This window comes from Babylonia areolata, chromosome 6, assembly GCF_041734735.1.
Source record: "Babylonia areolata isolate BAREFJ2019XMU chromosome 6, ASM4173473v1, whole genome shotgun sequence".
In the NCBI taxonomy this organism is placed as follows: Eukaryota; Metazoa; Mollusca; class Gastropoda; order Neogastropoda; family Buccinidae; genus Babylonia; species Babylonia areolata.
In genome coordinates, this window is record NC_134881.1 from 1,331,628 (window position 1) to 1,355,489 (window position 23,862).

At 43.6% G+C, this 23,862-nt stretch overlaps 1 protein-coding gene across 2 annotated transcripts in view; it reads left to right on the forward strand.

Moving 5' to 3' along the window:
- The window catches only part of LOC143282640 (E3 ubiquitin-protein ligase listerin-like), a 78,238-nt gene extending 54,462 nt beyond the window's left edge, over positions 1-23,776 (forward strand). For both annotated transcript variants that reach the window (XM_076588288.1, XM_076588289.1), the window contains 9 exons: positions 493-736; positions 2,378-2,500; positions 3,798-3,984; positions 5,196-5,448; positions 11,789-11,918; positions 13,839-13,926; positions 18,967-19,161; positions 20,608-20,775; positions 22,917-23,776. In XM_076588288.1, the coding sequence (XP_076444403.1) occupies positions 493-736; positions 2,378-2,500; positions 3,798-3,984; positions 5,196-5,448; positions 11,789-11,918; positions 13,839-13,926; positions 18,967-19,161; positions 20,608-20,775; positions 22,917-22,979 (1,451 nt within the window). In that variant the 3' untranslated portion in view covers positions 22,980-23,776. The remainder of the gene's footprint in view (positions 1-492; positions 737-2,377; positions 2,501-3,797; positions 3,985-5,195; positions 5,449-11,788; positions 11,919-13,838; positions 13,927-18,966; positions 19,162-20,607; positions 20,776-22,916) is intronic.
- The last annotated feature ends 86 nt before the right edge of the window (positions 23,777-23,862 follow it).

Here is a 23,862-nt window from a genome sequence, read left to right on the forward strand (position 1 = left end):
ATGGTGGTACTGAATGCTCTATAAGTACTAGACATTTTTATGGTTATTACTCACTCACCGTCTCACCCTCCAATCACAGGCCAGCTGAAGGAGCAGGGGTGATGGTACCAGGTACTGAATGCTCTATAAGTACTAGACATTTTTATGGTTATTACTCACTCACCGTCTCACCCTCCAATCACAGGCCAGCTGAAGGAGCAGGGGTGATGGTACCAGGTACTGAATGCTCTATAAGTACTAGACATTTTTATGGTTATTACTCACTCACTGTCTCACCCTCCAATCACAGGCCACTGAAGGAGCAGGGGTGATGGTACCAGGTACTGAATGCCCTATAAGTACTAGACATTTTTATGGTTATTACTCACTCACCGTCTCACCCTCCAATCACAGACCACTGAATGACAGGGGTGGTCGTGGTACTGAATGCCCTATAAGTACTAGACATTTTTATGGTTATTACTCACTCACCGCCTCACCCTCCAATCACAGGCCAGCTGAAGGAGCCAAAGACAGCGGAGGCGAGGGCGGCGGTGGTGTTGAGCACCGTGGGGTCGGCGATGTCGCTGTGCCCCCAGGGTCAGGTCACAGGTCACCACCTGCCGCTCCGCCTGGTGGCCTGCGATGACACCTCCCCGGTGCCAGAGTCCCTGCAGAGCCTACTGAACCACCTGTGCCCCATGCTGACCTGCCAGTCTCCCCAGGCCCAGGTCACCGCCTTCTGTCTGCTGGACAGGTGAGTGAGTGAGTGATGCTGGACAGGTGAGTGAGTGAGTGATGCTGGACAGGTGAGTGAGTGACTGCTGGACAGGTGAGTGAGTGAGTGACTGGCTGCTGGACAGGTGAGTGAGTGAGTGATGTTGGACAGGTGAGTGAGTGAGTGAGTGGCTGCTGGACAGGTGAGTGAGTGAGTGATGTTGGACAGGTGAGTGAGTGAGTGACTGGCTGCTGGACAGGTGAGTGAGTGAGTGACTGGCTGCTGGACAGGTGAGTGAGTGAGTGATGTTGGACAGGTGAGTGAGTGAGTGACTGGCTGCTGGACAGGTGAGTGAGTGAGTGATGTTGGACAGGTGAGTGAGTGAGTGACTGGCTGCTGGACAGGTGAGTGAGTGAGTGACTGGCTGCTGGACAGGTGAGTGAGTGAGTGATGTTGGACAGGTGAGTGAGTGAGTGAGTGGCTGCTGGACAGGTGAGTGAGTGAGTGAGTGGCTGCTGGACAGGTGAGTGAGTGAGTGAGTGACTGCTGGACAGGTGAGTGAGTGACTGGCTGCTGGACAGGTGAGTGAGTGAGTGACTGCTGGACAGGTGAGTGAGTGAGTGACTGCTGGACAGGTGAGTGAGTGACTGGCTGCTGGACAGGTGAGTGAGTGACTGGCTGCTGGACAGGTGAGTGAGTGAGTGACTGCTGGACAGGTGAGTGAGTGACTGCTGGACAGGTGAGTGAGTGACTGCTGGACAGGTGAGTGAGTGACTGCTGGACAGGTGAGTGAGTGAGTGACTGGCTGCTGGACAGGTGAGTGAGTGAGTGACTGCTGGACAGGTGAGTGAGTGAGTGACTGGCTGCTGGACAGGTGAGTGAGTGAGTGACTGCTGGACAGGTGAGTGAGTGAGTGACTGCTGGACAGGTGAGTGAGTGAGTGACTGCTGGACAGGTGAGTGAGTGACTGCTGGACAGGTGAGTGAGTGACTGCTGGACAGGTGAGTGAGTGACTGCTGGCTGGCTGCTGGGGTGGGTGGGTTGGCTGAGCTTTCTTAAATTCCTTCGGCGTCTGATGCAACTTTTAGTTGACTAGACACTTCACAGCCAAAGGCGACTCTAGTGGTGAAAGAATAAACCCATTGACTTGTGATGATGAGTGTGCTGGTCATGGAAGGGCTGTCACCTCACTGATAAAAGATAGAGCTTACAGGTCAGGGTATTGTATTGTATTGCTTCTTTTGTGACAAGAGATTTCTCTGTGTGAAATTCAGGCTGCTCTTCCCTGGGATAGTATTTGGCTACACTGAGAATGCCACCCATTTTTTGTAGTTTTTCTGCCTGCTATTTTATTCATTTTCCTATCGAAGTGGATTTTTCTACGGAATTTTGCCAGGGACAACCCTTTTGTTGCCATGGGTTCTTACCCGTGAGAAAATAATGCTGACTGCAACATCTGACATAGAAGTCATAAACATGACAAACGTGGGTGGTCGGCAGATGGCATGTATACAGACAGACACAGACACGCACACACACACACACACACACACAACACACACACCACCACCACACCACACCACACCACACAACACGTTCATTTTTTCTCCCGACTCACAGGAAATCATTTGATAACATGTCCTCTCTGAAACGTGTCCCATTCCCTTCCTGCATTTCCAGAATCATCACACTGCTGCCCACCTACCACAAGGAACAGGACCAGGAGGCTGGGGCCAGTGCCAACACTTCCACAGGCGCCACCGTCACCGCCACTGCCGCTGACAGATCCGAACTGGAACCCAGGTGAGGACAACATGTGGACGCACACGTCATGTTTATGATAGGAGCACCAGCAGAGTGGCTGCAGCACTCCCTGGACTGGAGTCCGAGGGTCCTGGGTGTGATACTGGCAGTGGTTTGGCGCCTGGTGGGGCTTGATAGTGGGGTTATTTTCTCATCTTTCAAGTTGACGTGTGTGGTGACCTGCTGATGAGTATTTCTCTGTTCTTTGCCTTGATACAGTGGTCCTATGCTATTGGCTGGGCAATCAGGAACAGTGATGATAATAGCAATAATGATCAGGAGATTGACTGAATCTTTAATGGGTAAAGAATTAGGCGCAGTAAAGGCCTTTTTACAATTCTGTCCATTTAACGACACAAAACATAAAAATAAAGAACGACACAAAACATAGAAATAAAGAAATAAAATGAAATAAAATAAAATAATAAGAACAACGAATAAGATTAGTAACTGGAATAGTCTTTTAAAATTAACAAAGCAAGAAAAAAAAGGAAGAAAAGGAAGAAGAAAATGACAATAATTAATAATGATGATAATGATAATTGTACTAATGGTGATGATCATGATATTATAATCTGTTTGTTGGTCAGGCATCTGTGCGTTGGTCAGGCATCTGTTTGTTGGTCAGGCGTCTGTTTGTTGGTCAGGCATCTGTTTGTTGGTCAGGCATCTGTTTGTTGGTCAGGCATCTGTTTGTTGGTCAGGCGTCTGTTTGTTGGTCAGGCATCTGTTTGTTGGTCAGGCATCTGTGTGTTGGTCAGGCATCTGTGTGTTGGTCAGGCATCTGTGTGTTGGTCAGGCATCTGTGTGTTGGTCAGGCATCTGTTTGTTGGTCAGGCATCTGTGCGTTGGTCAGGCATCTGTTTGTTGGTCAGGCATCTGTTTCGTTTTTTTTTTTTTTATAAAGCAGATGTGGTGGTATGCTATGACACCTCCTCTGTCTGTCTCTCTCTCTGTGTCTCTGTGTGTCTCTCTCTCTGTCTCTCTCTCTCTCTCTCTCTCCTAAGACATTACACTTTGTGTGATGTTCTCTTTCCAGTGTATTATTATTATTATCATTATTTTTGTTGTTGTCACTGGTGGAGGAAGTAGCAGTAGTATTTTTGTTTGTTTCTTTAGTTTTGTTTTGCATTTCAATTTTCCATTTCATATCAAACATTGTGTGTGAAAGAGCACGATATAAGCTCAGGCTTGTTGTTGCTCAAGTTTTCCTTCTTCATTATTGAACGTTGTATTTTGTCTTGTTTCTTGCTATTGAAAATGTTTAAACCAAACTGAAACTGAAACTCCCTTGCAGAGCCCCTCCCGCTGCACTGATGAAAGTCATCGACGACTGTGCGACGGCCATGGACGTCGTCCTCACCACTGTCCCCATGGAAACCACCATCGCCGTGGTGCCAGGAACCGAGGAGTACCAGTTTGCCTTGGGCTACCTGTTGGCATGGCAACTGGTGCTGCATCTCTTCCACAGTGCAGAGTCTATGGTATTGTGTTTTGGGTTTTGGGTTTTTTGTGTTTTATTTGTACTAAAAAAAAAGAAGTTCTGAATTACAATTATACATATTGATGTGAAATACCCCATGTGTACATGCATAAACTCAGTGCATATCATGTTTATGTTTATTTGAAATAAGATGCTGAATTGAAATACTTCACCCTATGCATACATATATGAACTCAACATTTATTTATGAATATGTAAAATAAGATGCTGATGTGAATGCTCCACACATACACATATGAAATAAAAATATGAATATTTTTGTTTATGTAAAATATGATGCTGAATCAGTATTGCAGTTGACCTTTAATTAATATCAGTATAGCTTCTGTTTGACTGGGTTTTTTTGGTTTTTTTTAAAAGAAGTGGTGGTTATTCAGCCCTAAAATAGCCCCTTTCAAGATGATGATGATATGGATACTCATAGATATAGATACTTATATAGCACCCTTCCACAGTCAGAGACCAGGCTCTAAGCGCTTTACAAACATAGAGTCATTTGCACAGCAGGCTGCCTGCCTGACTGGAGCCTGCTGGGAGCTGCCTCTGTGTGCTCAGCATTCATTTCCTGCGTCAGTCAGTCAGGTTTCAGTCACGCGCATGCACATACACACACACTCACGCACACACACACACACACACACACACACAGACACACACACGCACACACACACACACACTCACACAGAACACTCACACAGACATGTAACTTTTTAGTTGTATGACCTTTTTTTTTCTTTTTCAATCCCACCATGTAGGCAGCAATACTCTGATTTCAGGGATGTGCATGCTGGGTCTATGTTCTTGTTTCCATAACCCACCAGACGCTGACATGGATTACAGGATCTTTAATGTGCGCGTTTGATCTTCTGCATGAAGGGGGTTCAGGCACTAGCAGGTCTGTACATATGTTGACCTTTGAGGTCAGAAGAGTCTCCTCCCCTAACCCAGCAGGTACTGGCACTGACACTGGGGATCAAACTGAGGAAAGTCAGGTGAGAATCCAGGCCTCTGACCATTAGACCACCACACCTGCACCCTGTGGGGTCGCTTGGCTCTATAAGGACTTTGTCTGCACAAGATTCAGTGCTGTAGGAATAGTATTATTATTAGTATTATTAGCATTATTATTATTAGCATGATTATTAGCATTATAAGCGACATGATTTAACTTGATTTGATTTGACTTTTCAGGGGCGTGCAGAATATGCGGCCTACCTCAAGCAGCACTCCAGCGTACGGCATCTGCTGGAACACCTGTTCCGTCTGATGCCGCACTCGCCTTCTGCGGTGTGCTCCGGTACTGCTACGCCCCCATCGTCTGCCCGGTGGTGTGGGGGAGAGGAGAAGTTTCCCTCCAGGCCTGTTGCCAGGCAACTGTTGGAGGGGGAGGAGAAGAGGGAGTGGTTGTGGTTCGGTTCTTCGGACCTTCCCCTGACACCAGCTGGTGAGTCAGCTGTCGCTGTTTTCACATGGTTTTTATTGTCAGTTCATGCTGTACATTCTGTCACATAGTTAGTGTTGCTGTTTTCACATGGTTTTTATTGTCAGTTCATGCTGGTGAGTCAGCTGTCGCTGTTTTCACATGGTTTTTATTGTCAGTTCATGCTGGTGAGTCAGCTGTCGCTGTTTTCACATGGTTTTTATTGTCAGTTCATGCTGTACATTCTGTCACATAGTTAGTGTTGCTGTTTTCACATGGTTTTTATTGTCAGTTCATGCTGTACATTCTGTCACATAGTTAGTGTTGCTGTTTTCACATGGTTTTTATTGTCAGTTCATGCTGTACATTCTGTCACATAGTTAGTGTTGCTGTTTTCACATGGTTTTTATTGTCAGTTCATGCTGTACATTCTGTCACATAGTTAGTGTTGCTGTTTTCACATGGTTTTTATTGTCAGTTCATGCTGTACATTCTGTCACATAGTGTTCGTATACATGGCTGCAGTGTTGACATACTGTGTTGACATTTGATGTATTGACACACATTGATGCCTGGTGCCCCTTCCCCACACGTTTTCCACACTCTGTGTTGTGGTCTGTGTTCATTGTGGAACAGAGAGGCTCTGAAAGGTCATACACACTGTCTCTCTCTCTGTGTTGTGGTCTGTGTTCATTGTGGAACAGAGAGGCTCTGAAAGGTCATACACACTGTCTCTCTCTGTGTTGTGGCCTGTTTGTGTTCATTGTGGAACAGAGAGGCTCTGAAAGGTCCTACACTCTGTCTATCTCTCTGTGTTGTGGTCTGTGTTCATTGTGGAACAGAGAGGCTCTGAAAGGTCCCACACACTGTCTATCTCTGTGTTGTGGCCTGTTTGTGTTCATTGTGGAACAGAGAGACTCTGAAAGGTCCCACACACTGTCTCTCTCTCTGTGTTGTGGTCTGTGTTCATTGTGGAACAGAGAGGCTCTGAAAGGTCCCACACACTGTCTATCTCTGTGTTGTGGTCTGTGTTCATTGTGGAACAGAGAGGCTCTGAAAGGTCCTACACAGTCTATCTCTGTGTTGTGGTCTGTGTTCATTGTGGAACAGAGAGGCTCTGAAAGGTCCTACACACTGTCTATCTCTGTGTTGTGGTCTGTGTTCATTGTGGAACAGAGAGGCTCTGAAAGGTCCCACACACTGTCTATCTCTGTGTTGTGGTCTGTTTGTGTTCATTGTGGAACAGAGAGGCTCTGAAAGGTCCTACACTCTGTCTATCTCTGTGTTGTGGTCTGTGTTCATTGTGGAACAGAGAGGCTCTGAAAGGTCCCACACACTGTCTCTGTGTTGTGGCCTGTTTGTGTTCATTGTGGAACAGAGAGGCTCTGAAAGGTCCCACACACTGTCTATCTCTGTGTTGTGGCCTGTTTGTGTTCATTGTGGAACAGAGAGGCTCTGAAAGGTCCTACACTCTGTCTCTCTCTGTGTTGTGGCCTGTTTGTGTTCATTGTGGAACAGAGAGGCTCTGAAAGGTCCCACACACTGTCTATCTCTCTCTGTGTTGTGGCCTGTTTGTGTTCATTGTGGAACAGAGAGGCTCTGAAAGGTCCTACACTCTGTCTCTCTCTGTGTTGTGGCCTGTTTGTGTTCATTGTGGAACAGAGAGGCTCTGAAAGGTCCCACACACTGTCTGTCTCTGTGTTGTGGCCTGTTTGTGTTCATTGTGGAACAGAGAGGCTCTGAAAGGTCCCACACACTGTCTATCTCTCTCTGTGTTGTGGCCTGTTTGTGTTGATTGTGGAACAGAGAGGCTCTGAAAGGTCCCACACACTGTCTATCTCTGTGTTGTGGCCTGTTTGTGTTCATTGTGGAACAGAGAGGCTCTGAAAGGTCCTACACTCTGTCTATCTCTGTGTTGTGGCCTGTTTGTGTTCATTGTGGAACAGAGAGGCTCTGAAAGGTCCTACACTCTGTCTATCTCTGTGTTGTGGTCTGTTTGTGTTCATTGTGGAACAGAGAGGCTCTGAAAGGTCCTACACTCTGTCTATCTCTGTGTTGTGGTCTGTTTGTGTTCATTGTGGAACAGAGAGGCTCTGAAAGGTCCTACACAGTCTATCTCTGTGTTGTGGTCTGTGTTCATTGTGGAACAGAGAGGCTCTGAAAGGTCCTACACACTGTCTATCTCTGTGTTGTGGTCTGTGTTCATTGTGGAACAGAGAGGCTCTGAAAGGTCCTACACACTGTCTATCTCTGTGTTGTGGTCTGTGTTCATTGTGGAACAGAGAGGCTCTGAAAGGTCCTACACACTGTCTATCTCTGTGTTGTGGTCTGTTTGTGTTCATTGTGGAACAGAGAGGCTCGGAAAGGTCCCACACACTGTCTATCTCTGTGTTGTGGCCTGTTTGTGTTGATTGTGGAACAGAGAGGCTCTGAAAGGTCCTACACACTGTCTATCTCTGTGTTGTGGCCTGTTTGTGTTGATTGTGGAACAGAGAGGCTCTGAAAGGTCCTACACACTGTCTATCTCTGTGTTGTGGCCTGTTTGTGTTCATTGTGGAACAGAGAGGCTCTGAAAGGTCCTACACACTGTCTATCTCTGTGTTGTGGTCTGTGTTCATTGTGGAACAGAGAGGCTCTGAAAGGTCCTACACACTGTCTATCTCTGTGTTGTGGCCTGTTTGTGTTGATTGTGGAACAGAGAGGCTCTGAAAGGTCCTACACACTGTCTATCTCTGTGTTGTGGCCTGTTTGTGTTCATTGTGGAACAGAGAGGCTCTGAAAGGTCCTACACTCTGTCTCTCTCTGTGTTGTGGCCTGTTTGTGTTCACTGTGGAACAGAGAGGCTCTGAAAGGTCCCACACACTGTCTCTGTGTTGTGGCCTGTTTGTGTTCACTGTGGAACAGAGAGGCTCTGAAAGGTCCCACACACTGTCTGTGTTGTGGCCTGTTTGTGTTCACTGTGGAACAGAGAGGCTCTGAAAGGTCCCACACACTGTCTCTGTGTTGTGGCCTGTTTGTGTTCACTGTGGAACAGAGAGGCTCTGAAAGGTCCTACACACTGTCTATCTCTGTGTTGTGGCCTGTTTGTGTTCACTGTGGAACAGAGAGGCTCTGAAAGGTCCCACACACTGTCTATCTCTGTATTGTGGCCTGTTTGTGTTCATTGTGGAACAGAGAGGCTCTGAAAGGTCCCACACACTGTCTATCTCTGTGTTGTGGCCTGTTTGTGTTCACTGTGGAACAGAGAGGCTCTGAAAGGCCCTGTCTCAAAAAAACTTTTGGAAGGGGTTCCTTTGGAATATCAATTGACAAAAAACATCTGCCAGTCTTGCATCTTGTGAGTTTTCCATTGCTGTGCCGATCTCTCTAGGCGATCAGTTTTGACCGTACGTTAATGTTCAGGTTCCTGACAGCATGCAAGATATGGTTGTCGGTGAAGGATAATGACACATCATTTATCATCAGCTCTGTGGCTGGTCCATCCTTTACCTATCCTTCCTGGCACATCATTTATCATTAGCTCTGTGGCTGGTCCTTCCTTTTCCTATCCTTCCTGGCACATCATTTGCACATCATTTATCATCAGCTCTGTGGCTGGTCCTTCCTTTACCTATCCTTCCTGGCACATCATTTATCATCAGCTCTGTGGCTGGTCCTTCCTTTACCTATCCTTCCTGGCACATCATTTATCATCAGCTCTGTGGCTGGTCCATCCTTTACCTATCCTTCCTGGCACATCATTTATCATCAGCTCTGTGGCTGGTCCTTCCTTTACCTATCCTTCCTGGCACATCATTTATTATCAGCTCTGTGGCTGGTCCTTCCTTTACCTATCCTTCCTGGCACATCATTTATTATCAGCTCTGTGGCTGGTCCTTCCTTTACCTATCCTTCCTGGCACATCATTTATCATCAGCTCTGTGGCTGGTCCTTCCTTTACCTATCCTTCCTGGCACATCATTTATCATCAGCTCTGTGGCTGGTCCTTCCTTTACCTATCCTTCCTGGCACATCATTTATCATCAGCTCTGTGGCTGGTCCTTCCTTTACCTATCCTGGCACATCATTTATCATCAGCTCTGTGGCTGGTCCTTCCTTTTCCTCTCCATCAGGAGAAATGACCAGGAAAGGGGTTTTGTCTTTGACTTCTACATGTACCCCTCTGACTGAAAACCTTTGGATCAAAACATTTTCCCTGGCATCAGAGCTGCGAGGATATACCCTCCAAAGTCTTCCTGCTCATAGCAGCTTCCTCGACACCACTTGTTTTTTTCCACTGTGGAGCATATTTCTGAAGTGGAGAATGGTTATTCATCAAAAGCTGGGAGTTGGTTATTTAAGATGAATACAGGCACTATATTTGCCATTTCCCCCTCATACTAGAAAACGCATGACGTACAGTTCACAGTGTACACCACAGAACCAACTGTAAAAGACATGATGTACAGTTCACAGTGTACACCACAGCACCAACTGTAAAAGACATGATGTACAGTTTACAGTGTACACCACAACACCAACTGTAAAAGACATGACGTACAGTTCACAGTGTACACCACAACACCAGCTATAAAAGACATGACGTACAGTTCACAGTGTACACCACAGCACCAACTGTAAAAGACATGATGTACAGTTTACAGTGTACACCACAGCACCAACTGTAAAAGACATGATGTACAGTTTACAGTGTACACCACAACACCAGCTATAAAAGACATGATGTACAGTTCACAGTGTACACCACAGCACCAACTGTAAAAGACATGATGTACAGTTCACAGTGTACACCACAGCACCAACTATAAAAGACATGATGTACAGTTCACAGTGTACACCACAGCACCAACTGTAAAAGACATGATGTACAGTTTACAGTGTACACCACAACACCAGCTATAAAAGACATGATGTACAGTTCACAGTGTACACCACAGCACCAACTGTAAAAGACATGATGTACAGTTTACAGTGTACACCACAACACCAACTGTAAAAGACATGATGTACAGTTCACAGTGTACACCACAGCACCAACTATAAAAGACATGATGTACAGTTCACAGTGTACACCACAAAACCAACTGTAAAAGACATGACGTACAGTTCACGGTGTACACCACAGCACCAACTGTAAAAGACATGATGTACAGTTTACAGTGTACACCACAACACCAACTGTAAAAGACATGATGTACAGTTCACAGTGTACACCACAGCACCAACTATAAAAGACATGATGTACAGTTCACAGTGTACACCACAAAACCAACTGTAAAAGACATGACGTACAGTTCACAGTGTACACCACAGCACCAACTGTAAAAGACATGATGTACAGTTCACAGTGTACACCACAGCACCAACTGTAAAAGACATGATGTACAGTTCACAGTGTACACCACAGCACCAACTGTAAAAGACATGATGTACAGTTCACAGTGTACACCACAGCACCAACTGTAAAAGACATGATGTACAGTTCACAGTGTACACCACAGCACCAACTGTAAAAGACATGATGTACAGTTCACAGTGTACACCAGAGCACCAACTGTAAAAGAAGGCAAGCAGTGATGATGGCACAACAGACACACAAAGCAGACGGACCACCAGTTACCAGTCCATCACGATGAAAGCCGGAGCACAGTCACATCTTCCAGGCATGCTGCCGTCTTTGAAATTAAAAAAAAGAAAAGAGAAGAGAAGAGAGAGGATAGTGTTTCAGAGGGGAGTCTTAGCCCCAAACTTCAGCCGACTGGCGATGGAGAATTGTCACCAAATCCCCAGGCCATATCAGTATTATCATTATTGAAATGTTGGGTGTGCATGTGTGGGCCTGATGATGATGATGGTTTTGGTGATGATGATGATGGTGATGATGATGATGGTGATGGAGATGATGGTGATGATGATGATAGTGATGATGGTGATGATGATGGTGGTGGTGATGATGATGGTGATGATGATGGTGATGATGATGATGATGGTGGTGGTGATGGTGATGATGGTGATGATGACGGTGATGGTGATGATGATGGTGATGATGATGGTGATGATGATGATGGTGATGATGATGGTGATGGTGATGATGGTGATGATGACGGTGATGGTGATGATGATGGTGATGATGATGGTGATGATGATGATGATGGTGATGATGATGATGGTGATGATGATGATGATGGTGATGGTGACGATGATGGTGATGATGATGGTGATGATGATGGTGATGATGACGATGGTGATGATGGTGATGATGATGGTGATGATGGTGATAATGATGATGATGATGGCGATAGTGATGATGGTGATGATGATGATGATGGCGATGACGATGATGATGATGATGATGATGATGCAGGTGTGGGGCGGATGACGGACGTGCAGCGAGCGTCGTGCAGAGTGTACGTCCACTGTCTGGAGGTGATCCCTGTGTTGGTGCGACGCTGGTGGAAAGACCAGGACAGGAAGTCTGCTGCTTACATTGACAAGTGAGTGGCGCATTGCAGCAGGGACATGTGCACTTTAGCAGTGTACATTTTCTGGGGGGTCATTCATGTTGTTTATTTTTTATTTATTTTTTTCACATATCCGTATTGGGCTAGCTCATTTACGTTGACATTTGTGTGCAGAGGGAAAGAGAGGGAGAGGGAGTGTATTTTTATTAGTACCGAGAGGAGAGACAGTTCCTGAAATGAATGGATATGATTCAGTTTGTATTCGATTTAAATATCCACACCGATAGGCACGTTCACAGTATGAATATTGAAGTGTATTTGATTTAAATATCCACACCGATAGGCACGTTCACAGTATGAATATTGAAGTGTATTTGATTTTAATATCCACACCGATAGGCACGTTCACAGTATGAATATTGAAGTGTATTTGATTTAAATATCCACACCGATAGGCACGTTGACAATATGAATATTGAAGTGTATTTGATTTTAATATCCACACCGATAGGCACGTTGACAATATGAATATTGAAGTGTATTTGATTTAAATATCCACACCAATAGGCACGTTGACAGTATGAATATTGAAGTGTATTTGATTTTAATATCCACACCGATAGGCACGTTGACAATATGAATATTGAAGTGTATTTGATTTTAATATCCACACCGATAGGCACGTTGACAATATGAATATTGAAGTGTATTTGATTTAAATATCCACACCAATAGGCACGTTGACAGTATGAATATTGAAGTGTATTTGATTTTAATATCCACACCGATAGGCACGTTGACAATATGAATATTGAAGTGTATTTGATTTAAATATCCACACCGATAGGCACGTTGACAATATGAATATTGAAGTGTATTTGATTTAAATATCCACACCGATAGGCACGTTGACAATATGAATATTGAAGTGTATTTGATTTAAATATCCACACCGATAGGCACGTTCACAGTATGAATATTGAAGTGTATTTGATTTTAATATCCACACCGATAGGCACGTTGACAATATGAATATTGAAGTGTATTTGATTTTAATATCCACACCGATAGGCACGTTCACAGTATGAATATTGAAGTGTATTTGATTTAAATATCCACACCGATAGGCACGTTCACAATATGAATATTGAAGTGTATTTGATTTTAATATCCACACCGATAGGCACGTTCACAATATGAATATTGAAGTGTATTTGATTTAAATATCCACACCGATAGGCACGTTGACAATATGAATATTGAAGTGTATTTGATTTTAATATCCACACCGATAGGCACGTTCACAGTATGAATATTGAAGTGTATTTGATTTAAATATCCACACCGATAGGCACGTTCACAGTATGAATATTGAAGTGTATTTGATTTAAATATCCACACCGATAGGCACGTTCACAGTATGAATATTGAAGTGTATTTGATTTAAATATCCACACCGATAGGCACGTTCACAATATGAATATTGAAGTAACGAGGAGACTGAGAAGTATAATGATAGTATTCAGAAATGTATTGGTAATGGTACTGGGCTGTATCTGGCATAGAGACAGATCAAAGCGATTCCACACCAATCGTTCACATGCATGTGTATCTCTATTCAGTGGGATTCTTCTTCTTCTTCTTTGTTCATGGGCTGCAACTCCCACATTCACTGCATGCATGAGTGGGCTTTGATGTGTATGACTGTTTTGTACCCATGCCATGTAGATATCCATACTCTGTTTTCAGGGGTGTGCATGCCAAGTATGTTCCTGTCTCTGTTAACCACCAAACGCTGACATGGATCACAGAATCTTTAACGGGCATATTTGGTCTTATGTGTGTGTATACACATGAAGGGGTTTTCAGGCTCTAGCAGGTCTGCTCATCATCAATTTTCCAGGAAGTCAAAGTCTTTGAAATGGATGGCAGATGGTGTATGACTGTTTTCAGGTTCACCACAAAGTATGTCAGTCAGCACCTCATCCGGTCAGAGATGACGGTTGTCAACAGTGCTGAATCCACCATCAAGGACCTGGTTGTAAGTGCTTTCTGTTTTGGTTTGATTTTCTTTTTTTTATTCTTCATTTTTGTTATATAACTTAAGCTGTCAGTAGCTGTTGAAAGCTGAACTTTTTTGTTGTTGTCATATTGATATGTGCAGAAAGGAAAAAAAAAAAAATGAAGATAATCTTCTAACAGTCTTGATGGAAAATCTTTCTACTTTACTACAGCTGAAGCAAAAGTGATTGAGTACCATAAAGTTCGGTCTATTGAGCACCCTGGTATATAAGCCGCACCCATTAAATTTTAGAAAAAATTGAACTTTATACATACATAAGCTGCACTGGCTTATAAGCCGCACTTATTTCCGGTACCGGAACACATACTGATACTACAGAAAAGCTGTCGATACTGTAGGTTATGAAATAAACACAAGCAGGAACAAAACAAAGAAAAGTAAGCGAAAATACTGCTAGTGCCACAAAAAATAATAAATAAACACACCGAAAATAAGATCCATAATTTAGGGATAGTCACATTTATTCAGTGTCATCCTGCTCACTGAATCCACTGAAATCTTCGTCTTCAGTGTCCGAGTTGAAGAGAACCAGCACAGCTTCCTCTGCCATCTTGTCACTGACTTCAGCCTTGCTTTCACTTCATGAACATGAAAGTGGAGGTCACTGCTGGTTCGTCACTTGCACTGTCGTCTGCTAGGTCGATCGCCTTCAATTTGAAGGCTGCATCATAGGCATAACGTCGCTTTTTTGGCATGATGAGGGTGTACGCTTGAGCAGAGTAGAACTGAATGCTGATCTGAAGGCTTGAATGTGTGCGGATTTGATTTATAAAACGTGAACAGTTAGCACACTATCCTGAAGCTCATCCAAAAATTCATGGACAGAAATCATGATTTTGGTGAGTTGAAGGGCAGCTAAGAATAGACGAGAACGTTACACTCCCGGGATCGTTAAAATCCTCAAATAAGCTGCATCATTGTATAAGCCACAGAGGTTGAAGTTGGAGTAAAAAGTTGCGGCTTATAGACCGAGCTTTACGGTAGTATGTTTCAGGATATTAACTAGCTTTTGTCATAGTGACTAAAACTGTATTCTTGCTGGATGCCCTAAAAACCACCTAAAACCTGTCCAACAAGTTCAAAATTCTGCTGCCTAACTCATTTTTTAAACATACCGAAATGCATTCCAGAAATCATACAGAAGCAGAGACATGAGATATTATACTTGGTTCTCTGCTCAATGAGAAGCCAGTGCAGTTCTTTAAAGAGAGATATAACATGCAGAGAAATGACAAGGACAATGTGCTTTTTCATAACCTTGGTCCTGTCTCCTGGAATAAACTTCTCTACTTAATTCAGCATACTGAAACAGTATCTCAGTTCAAAGCTTTCCTCCAAACACATCTGCACAAATTGTCTTTCATGGGTGTCTAGACAATGGTGTGTGGTGTGGTGTAGTGTTGTATGATGTGTGTGTGTGTGTGTGTGTGTGTGTGTGTGTGTGTGTGTGCTTTGTCATTGACACATTAGTTTTAACTGGGTTTTTTTTTTGGAACATGTCAAGACAGACCACAGTTATAGATAGAATAACAAGAAAATCTTATACAAAGTCCTGTGTCATTGACATATTCCATTTATCTAGCATCTGTTGATTTATTTTAGTGCCTTGTGTTGATTTTTGTGTCCATTTCTTCCTTCATGTTTTTGCTGATAATTAAGTCTCTTGGTCCCTATGCTTAGGAGATAGAGTGATTTGTACAGGAAATTTTTGTCTTAAAAGAACACTTAATCTCATGTACTTGGTGTGACCCACTGGTGCAGACTCCAGCAGTGTTTGATTCCTTAAAGAACACTTAATCTCATGTACTTGCTGTGACCCACTGGTGCAGACTCCAGCAGTGATTGATTCCTTAAAGAACACTTAATCTGATGTACTTGGTGTGACCCACTGGTGCAGACTCCAGCAGTGATTGATTCCTTAAAGAACACTTAATCTGATGTACTTGCTGTGACTCACTGGTGCAGACTCCAGCAGTGATTGATTCCTTAAAGAACACTTAATCTGATGTACTTGGTGTGACCCACTGGTGCAGACTCCAACAGTGTCTGATTCCTTAAAGAACACTTAATCTGATGTACTTGCGGTGACCCACTGGTGCAGACTCCAGCAATGTCTGATTCCTTAAAGAACACTTAATCTCATGTACTTGCGGTGACCCACTGGTGCATACTCCAACAGTGTCTGTTTCCTTAAAGAACACTTAATCTGATGTACTTGCTGTGACCCACTGGTGCAGACTCCAACAGTGTCTGTTTCCTTAAAGAACACTTAATCTGATGTACTTGGTGTGACCCACTGGTGCAGACTCCAGCAGTGATTGATTCCTTAAAGAACACTTAATCTCATGTACTTGCTGTGACTCACTGGTGCAGACTCCAGCAGTGATTGATTCCTTAAAGAAAACTTAATCTGATGTACTTGGTGTGACCCACTGGTGCAGACTCCAACAGTGTCTGATTCCTTAAAGAACACTTAATCTGATGTACTTGCGGTGACCCACTGGTGCAGACTCCAGCAATGTCTGATTCCTTAAAGAACACTTAATCTCATGTACTTGCGGTGACCCACTGGTGCATACTCCAACAGTGTCTGTTTCCTTAAAGAACACTTAATCTGATGTACTTGCTGTGACCCACTGGTGCAGACTCCAACAGTGTCTGTTTCCTTAAAGAACACTTAATCTGATGTACTTGCTGTGACCCACTGGTGCAGACTCCAACAGTGTCTGTTTCCTTAAAGAACACTTAATCTGATGTACTTGTAGTGACCCACTGGTGCAGACTCCAGCAGTGATTGATTCCTTAAAGAACACTTAATCTGATGTACTTGTAGTGACCCACTGGTGCAGACTCCAACAGTGATTGATTCCTTAAAGAACACTTAATCTGATGTACTTGCTGTGACCCACTGGTGCAGACTCCAACAGTGATTGATTCCTTAAAGAACACTTAATCTGATGTACTTGCTGTGACCCACTGGTGCAGACTCCAACAGTGATTGATTCCTTAAAGAACACTTAATCTGATGTACTTGGTGTGACCCACTGGTGCAGACTCCAGCAGTGATTGATTCCTTAAAGAACACTTAATCTGATGTACTTGGTGTGACCCACTGGTGCAGACTCCAACAGTGTTTGATTCCTTAAAGAACACTTAATCTGATGTACTTGGTGTGACCCACTGGTGCAGACTCCAGCAGTGATTGATTCCTTAAAGAACACTTAATCTCATGTACTTGGTGTGACCCACTGGTGCAGACTCCAGCAGTGATTGATTCCTTAAAGAACACTTAATCTGATGTACTTGCTGTGACCCACTGGTGCAGACTCCAACAGTGTTTGATTCCTGTCTGCTGAAAACTACAATCCCGCTCATGTGCACAAATCAAAAGTGGCAGCAGGTTGTGACCTCCCTTGGTAAATTCCTTCCCTTGTGCATGCCAATGCAGCTCCCAGCTACTGAGTTCCTTCCTGCACCTCCAACCCTCTGGCATGTAGGACAACCACCAAGATCCACCACTTGTCAGTTTGGGGACAGTCTGTGAACGGTACGACAGGTGTGTTTCAGGGGTTTCTCCTTCAGCTGTTCAGCACCAAGTGTTCTTTGGCCTTTATCTTTTGCATCTGTCTTGTCGCATCCAGTGAAGGGCTGTCCAGGTGATGTGATGTTACCTTGCTCTTTTGGCAGGACATGTCCAGTCCATTTCTACCACCTTCTCTTTTGGCAGGACATGTCCAGTCCATTTCTACCACCTTCTCTTTTGGCAGGACATGTCCAGTCCATTTCTACCACCTTCTCTTTTGGCAGGACATGTCCAGTCCATTTCTACCACCTTCTCTTTTGGCAGGACATGTCCAGTCCATTTCTACCACCTTCTCTTTTGGCAGGACATGTCCAGTCCATTTCTACCACCTTCTCTTTTGGCAGGACATGTCCAGTCCAACTCTACCACCTTCTCTTTTGGCAGGACATGTCCAGTCCATTTCTACCACCTTCTCATGATACTGGTCTCCTTGTTGTCTTGGTTGCACGGGGCGAGTGGTTGTTCATTGTCGATGGTAGTTCCCAGAAATACCAGTATTGATAATATTGTTTTTAATCACTACCCTCTGACAGGTGAGGGGTTTAGGAGGAAGGTGGCAGAATGGTAAAACACTTCTCTGACAATACAGCACCGTGATGGTGTTGGTTTGAATCCAGGTCTCACCCTGTCCCAGATTGGACTGCAGAAATGAGCATCTATTCATTTAGATATGGTGATAAACAGACGTCCCTTATGCAGTACGCACTTGGGGCTCTGAAAAGAAAAGAATTCATGGCAGCACAAATTTTGTCTTCTGGAAAAATTGTGAAGAAGAAATGTACTCTGATAGGTACACAAATATATACAATACACTCAAAGCCTGAACACATCAGGAATCTTCCCTAGCAGATGTGGTGTAGGACACACACACACACACACACACACACACACACACACACACACACACACACACACACACACACACATACACACACACACACATACACACACACACACACACACACACACACACACACACACACATACATACACTCACACACACACACACACACACACACACACACACACACACACACAGACTTGTCTGAATGCAGTGATGACTCTGTGAAAACTGAAATATTATTTTTTTCTTCGTGTTTCTCTTTCATGAGGCCTATACCTCTGGTGACTATAGATTTGATTTTATGTTGATTTCGATCGTAGCATTATTTAACATATTTGTGTATTCATTTGTTTTATTTCTTTACTTACTGTTTATGAATAAGTTATTTGATACAAATGATAATATGGTTCATCAGTTGTCATGTTAAAATTGAAGTCCAACGTTGTGAGTACAGTAGAAGCTTTTTAAGCATGTTGGTGCTCCTTTGTCATAGTTTGCACTGTAATCATGCGTACTGTTGAACAATCAAAGATTATACAAACCAAACTGAAGTGAAACTGAAAACTGACAGGTGAAGGCCAGCACGATCACGCGACAGGTGACAGCCACGTACACAGCAGAGGAACTGAGGGCGGAGATCCGGGTGACACTGCCGGAGAACTTTCCCCTAGGGGAGATCACTGTGGACGCCCAGCGCCACGCCGTGGTGAAGCTGGCTGAGTGGGACCGTTTGCTGCTTCAGGTCAACGTCTTTCTTCAGCACCAGGTGGGCCACTAGTGTGGGTGTGGGGGTGTGTGATGGGGGGACTGACTGTTCTTGGACGTCAACGTCTTTCTTCAGCACCAGGTGGGCCACTAGTGTGGGTGTGGGGGTGTGTGATGGGGGGACTGACTGTTCTTGGACGTCAACGTCTTTCTTCAGCACCAGGTGGGCCACTAGTGTGGGTGTGGGGGTGTGTGATGGGGGGACTGACTGTTCTTGCAGGTCAACGTCTTTCCTCAGCACCAGGTGGGCCACTAGTGTGGGTGTGGGGGTGTGTGATGGGGGGACTGACTGTTCTTGCAGGTCAGCGTCTTTCTTCAGCACCAGGTGGGCCACTAGTGTGGGTGTGGGGGTGTGTGATGGGGGGACTGACTGTTCTTGCAGGTCAGTGTCTTTCTTCAGCACCAGGTGGGCCACTAGTGTGGGTGTGGGGATGTGTGATGGGGGGACTGACTGTTCTTGCAGGTCAGTGTCTTTCTTCAGCACCAGGTGGGCCACTAGTGTGGGTGTGGGGGTGTGTGATGGGGGGACTGACTGTTCTTGCAGGTCAGCGTCTTTCTTCAGCACCAGGTGGGCCACTAGTGTGGGTGTGGGGATGTGTGATGGGGGGACTGACTGTTCTTGCAGGTCAGTGTCTTTCTTCAGCACCAGGTGGGCCACAAGTGTGTGTGTGTGTGTGTGTGTGTGTGTATGATGGGGGTACTGACTGTTCTTGCACCAGGCAGGCAGTATGTGTGTGTGGAGGGGAGGGGGGGGGGGGGAAGAGTCGGGGTGGAGAGGTGTGTAGAATGGGGGTTGAGAAATCATCATCTAAAGTGTTATCAGTAAAAATTTGTTATAAAATGTAACTGTTATATACAATTCACTGAGTGTAGTTGTGTAACCAGAAAGAATTTTTCATCCATCAGTTTGATGATGCATCTTTTGGTTAAGTCCCCAAAAGCCTGTATCTGTTATCCTGTAAATTGGATGTTTCTGGTGTCTGTATCTGGAGAAAAGTAGAGTTGGAGTTAAGTTTACAACCTATTGACTTATGCCCTGATGGTCAAGTTGTTCTTGGCAGAAAAAATGTACTGTTTCTTATTCATATATTCTCACTGATTGGTTCTCATCTTCTAGCCTGAAGATCTGGAAGTGTAGCATCCTGTAAATCAAATGTTTGGAGTGCCTGTGGTTGACAAAGAGTTCTGTTTTATATTCATGTATTTTGTTATCAATCAGAATGGCCCCAGTCTGGAAGGCCTGAAGATATGGAAGCATGATACTGAAATCCTGTGAATTACTTGTGCTTGGGAAAAACATCCATTTTATATGACTATTTTATAGTGATACATATTCTTGTCGACAAGAAACAACAGTCCCCTTCAGGAAGGTCTGTAAATCAAATGTTGTGAGTGTGTAGTTGAGGAAAGTTTCCCTTTCATAGTGATAAATTTTGTTATCGATTAGAACGGCCCAATCATAGAAGGACTGAAGATCTGGAAACGTAACATCGACAAGAAACTGGAAGGCGTGGAAGAGTGTTACATCTGTTACGCTGTCATTCACGCCACCAATCTGGACCTGCCCCGAATTCCCTGCGGCACCTGCAAGAAAAAGTTCCACAGTTCTTGTCTGGTGAGTGGGGCTTTTTCTGGTTGCTTGGATTTTCTTACTCATGTCCCCGTTTTCCTGTGAAAAGTTAGATTTGTTGTTGTTTTCTTCCCCATTTCCCCGTTTTCTTGTGAAAAGTTAGATTTGTTGTTGTTTTCTTCCCTATTTCCCTGTGAAAAGTTAAATTTGTTGTTGTTTTCTTCCTCATCTCTCAGTTTTCCTGTGAAAAGTTAGATTTGTTGTTCACTTCCCCATTTCCCTACAGAAGGTTGGCTTTTTCTATCACTGTTTTTCTTCACAGTCTGTTTTATGCAAAATGTTGCTGGTGGTATTTACTGTGTATAACTACAGTTCTGTTGATTAGTCACAAAAGGAAGCTTGAAACTGGAAAGAGAATATGCACATTCTTCACATTCATTGTGCATGTCGGATGGGTGTAGGTGTTCTTTTCTTTCCTGAAAAGTTGCCAGCTGAATTTCCTGTATTAGTACTTTAATAGCCTCTGTTCTGTTGACTGGTCGCAAAAGAGTGCCAGAAACTGCTGGGTTCGTGCAGTCATGGACCTCCAGAAAAGTGTTGGATAAATGAGAGAACCATTTCCTGTCATGGAAAAGTTTTTGATAAATGAGTGAACCATTTCCAGGTCTTGAGAAGTTTTAGAAAAATTGTGTTTTACCCTTGAAGGTCTGGAAAAGTTTAGGGATTTTATAAAGCCCTTGACCAGTGCCATTCATGGAGTTGTGTTAGGTCACATCTGTGGGTTCCCTGAATTCCTCCAGTTTCCTGCGCAAGTTTCCATCTGCATTAACTATATCATAGTATAGCCTCTGCTCTGTTGATAAGTGACAAAAGTGTGCTTAAAATTGGAGAGATCAATGTTCTTAGTGTTCGTTGGCCACAACTTGCATTCATTTGGCTTGTGCAATTTTGACTGTTCTGAGCAGCACACAAGTTTTGAGCAAATTGGGTTGACAAATTTGACATGAAACTTGTTCTGACATTAGTCATTTTGTTTTAGAGTTTTTTGTTTTTTGTTATTTTTAATGGAGTGTTTTTCTCCTGGTGCTTTACTTAGTTGGGCTTTCACAGAGTACACATACAGAGGTCAATAGCACCTGTATCACAATATTATTATATAATTATATGGCCTTTGTGGTCAGCTGAGCCAGACGATGAGACACGATGTCACCTGGATTTGATCTTATCACCAGCCATCATCATTTTTGTTGATCAGAAGAGAACATCGATCACATTATTTTACTCACATGAATTTCATTTATTTTATTTTTTACAGTACATGTATTGAGAATTGAAAATCATTGAGCTGTTCTTGTCAGTTCATTTGTTGATTTTTTTCCCCCTTTATGACTTTTACTTTTGATAATGCTAATTTGCTTTCCCCTATATGACTGTTTTCTGTTGATAATGCTCATCAGTCCTTTTATTTATTTATTTTTTATCTCCGGTATTCGGTTGGCTCTCAAAGCCTGATCAGTGTGTTGGGTCTTGGCATATGTCAGGCATGTGTCCTTTGTTTCATTTTAAGATGTGTAGCAGATTTGGATTAGTCCACATGCTTTGGTGCCTGTTTAAAACTGGTTGATTCAGTTAATGTGCGAGTTCTTTCAGTACAGGTGATGGTCACTTCAGTGTTGTGTGATTTTCAGTACAAGCAGTGGTCAATTTAATTATCTTTTTTTGAGTACAAGAGGTAGTCAATTCAGTGATGTCGGTGCGTTTTTTCAGTACGAGAGGTAGTCAATTCAGTGATGTCTGTGTGTTTTTTTCAGTACAAGAGGTAGTCAATTCAGTGATGTCTGTGTGTTTTTTCAGTACAAGAGGTGGTCAATTCAGTGATGTCTGTGTGTTTTTTCAGTACAAGAGGTGGTCAATTCAGTGATGTCGGTGCGTTTTTTGAGTACAAGAGGTAGTCAATTCAGTGATGTCGGTGCGTTTTTTCAGTACGAGAGGTAGTCAATTCAGTGATGTCTGTGTGTTTTTTCAGTACAAGAGGTGGTCAATTCAATGTTTGTGTTTTTTCAGTACAAGAGGTGGTCAATTCAATGTTTGTGTTTTTTCAGTACAAGTGGGGGTCAGTTCAGTGATGTTTGTGTTTTTTCAGTACAAGTGGGGGTCAGTTCAGTGATGTTTGTGTGTTTTTTCAGTACAAGTGGTTGAACTCCAGCCAGAACGCCACCTGCCCCCTGTGTCGCAGCGTCCTCCTCTGATCCCTGGAATTTCCAGACCTTGCAGCCTTGTGTCATGGAAACTTTGCTTTCCATCACTTATTTTTATTTTGGGTGAAAAGACAATACGCAGTTGTTTTTTTGTTCTATAGTCAGAGTGGCATGTTCAGCTATCATGTCAGCAGCTGTTTTCTGTCAGCATTCAGATGTTTATGATACCAGTATTGCAGAGTTTGTCACTATGTGGTCATATACATTGTGTACACATATATGTACCTTCACACTTGAGCACACGGATACAGACAGAATTCACATACCAAATCATACTGTAGTGTACTTGCTCATGTACGTTGTATACATGTATGCAGACACTTACAACCTTGCACCTAAAGTTAACATGCTAAATTTTAAAACTGCATGTTAAAGCAGATACATAAAGCTCTCCCAGACACACATGCAACACAAATATTTATGACCAGTATTACAAGCTATCTTGAAGCAACGTTTCAATGGAAGGGTGGGGGAAGGAAGAAGAAAAATCCAGAGAAACATGGGTTCTTACTTTGTAAATTTAGAAACAGAATATATGGCAACACCCAGCCACATCACTAACTGTTTGGTCCCTCAGTACAGGGAAGGCAGGCATACAGCTCTGCATTTGTATATTTGGTGACAGTTATTTTGTACAATTCAGCTGAACTATATATTCTGGAATATTTAGGAAATGTATCTTTGGAGTCTGAAATATGTAGGGTATGGGAGAAGATGGGAATTCTCAATGTACAAAAAATGAATGGATAACTGAATTAAAAAAAAAAAAAAAAGTGAAAAAAACATGGTATTATGGGCAGGTGTGTGTGTGTGTGTGTGTGTGTGTGGGCACATGCAACAAACAGGCAAGACTTGTCTTTCCCACTCTCAGGGT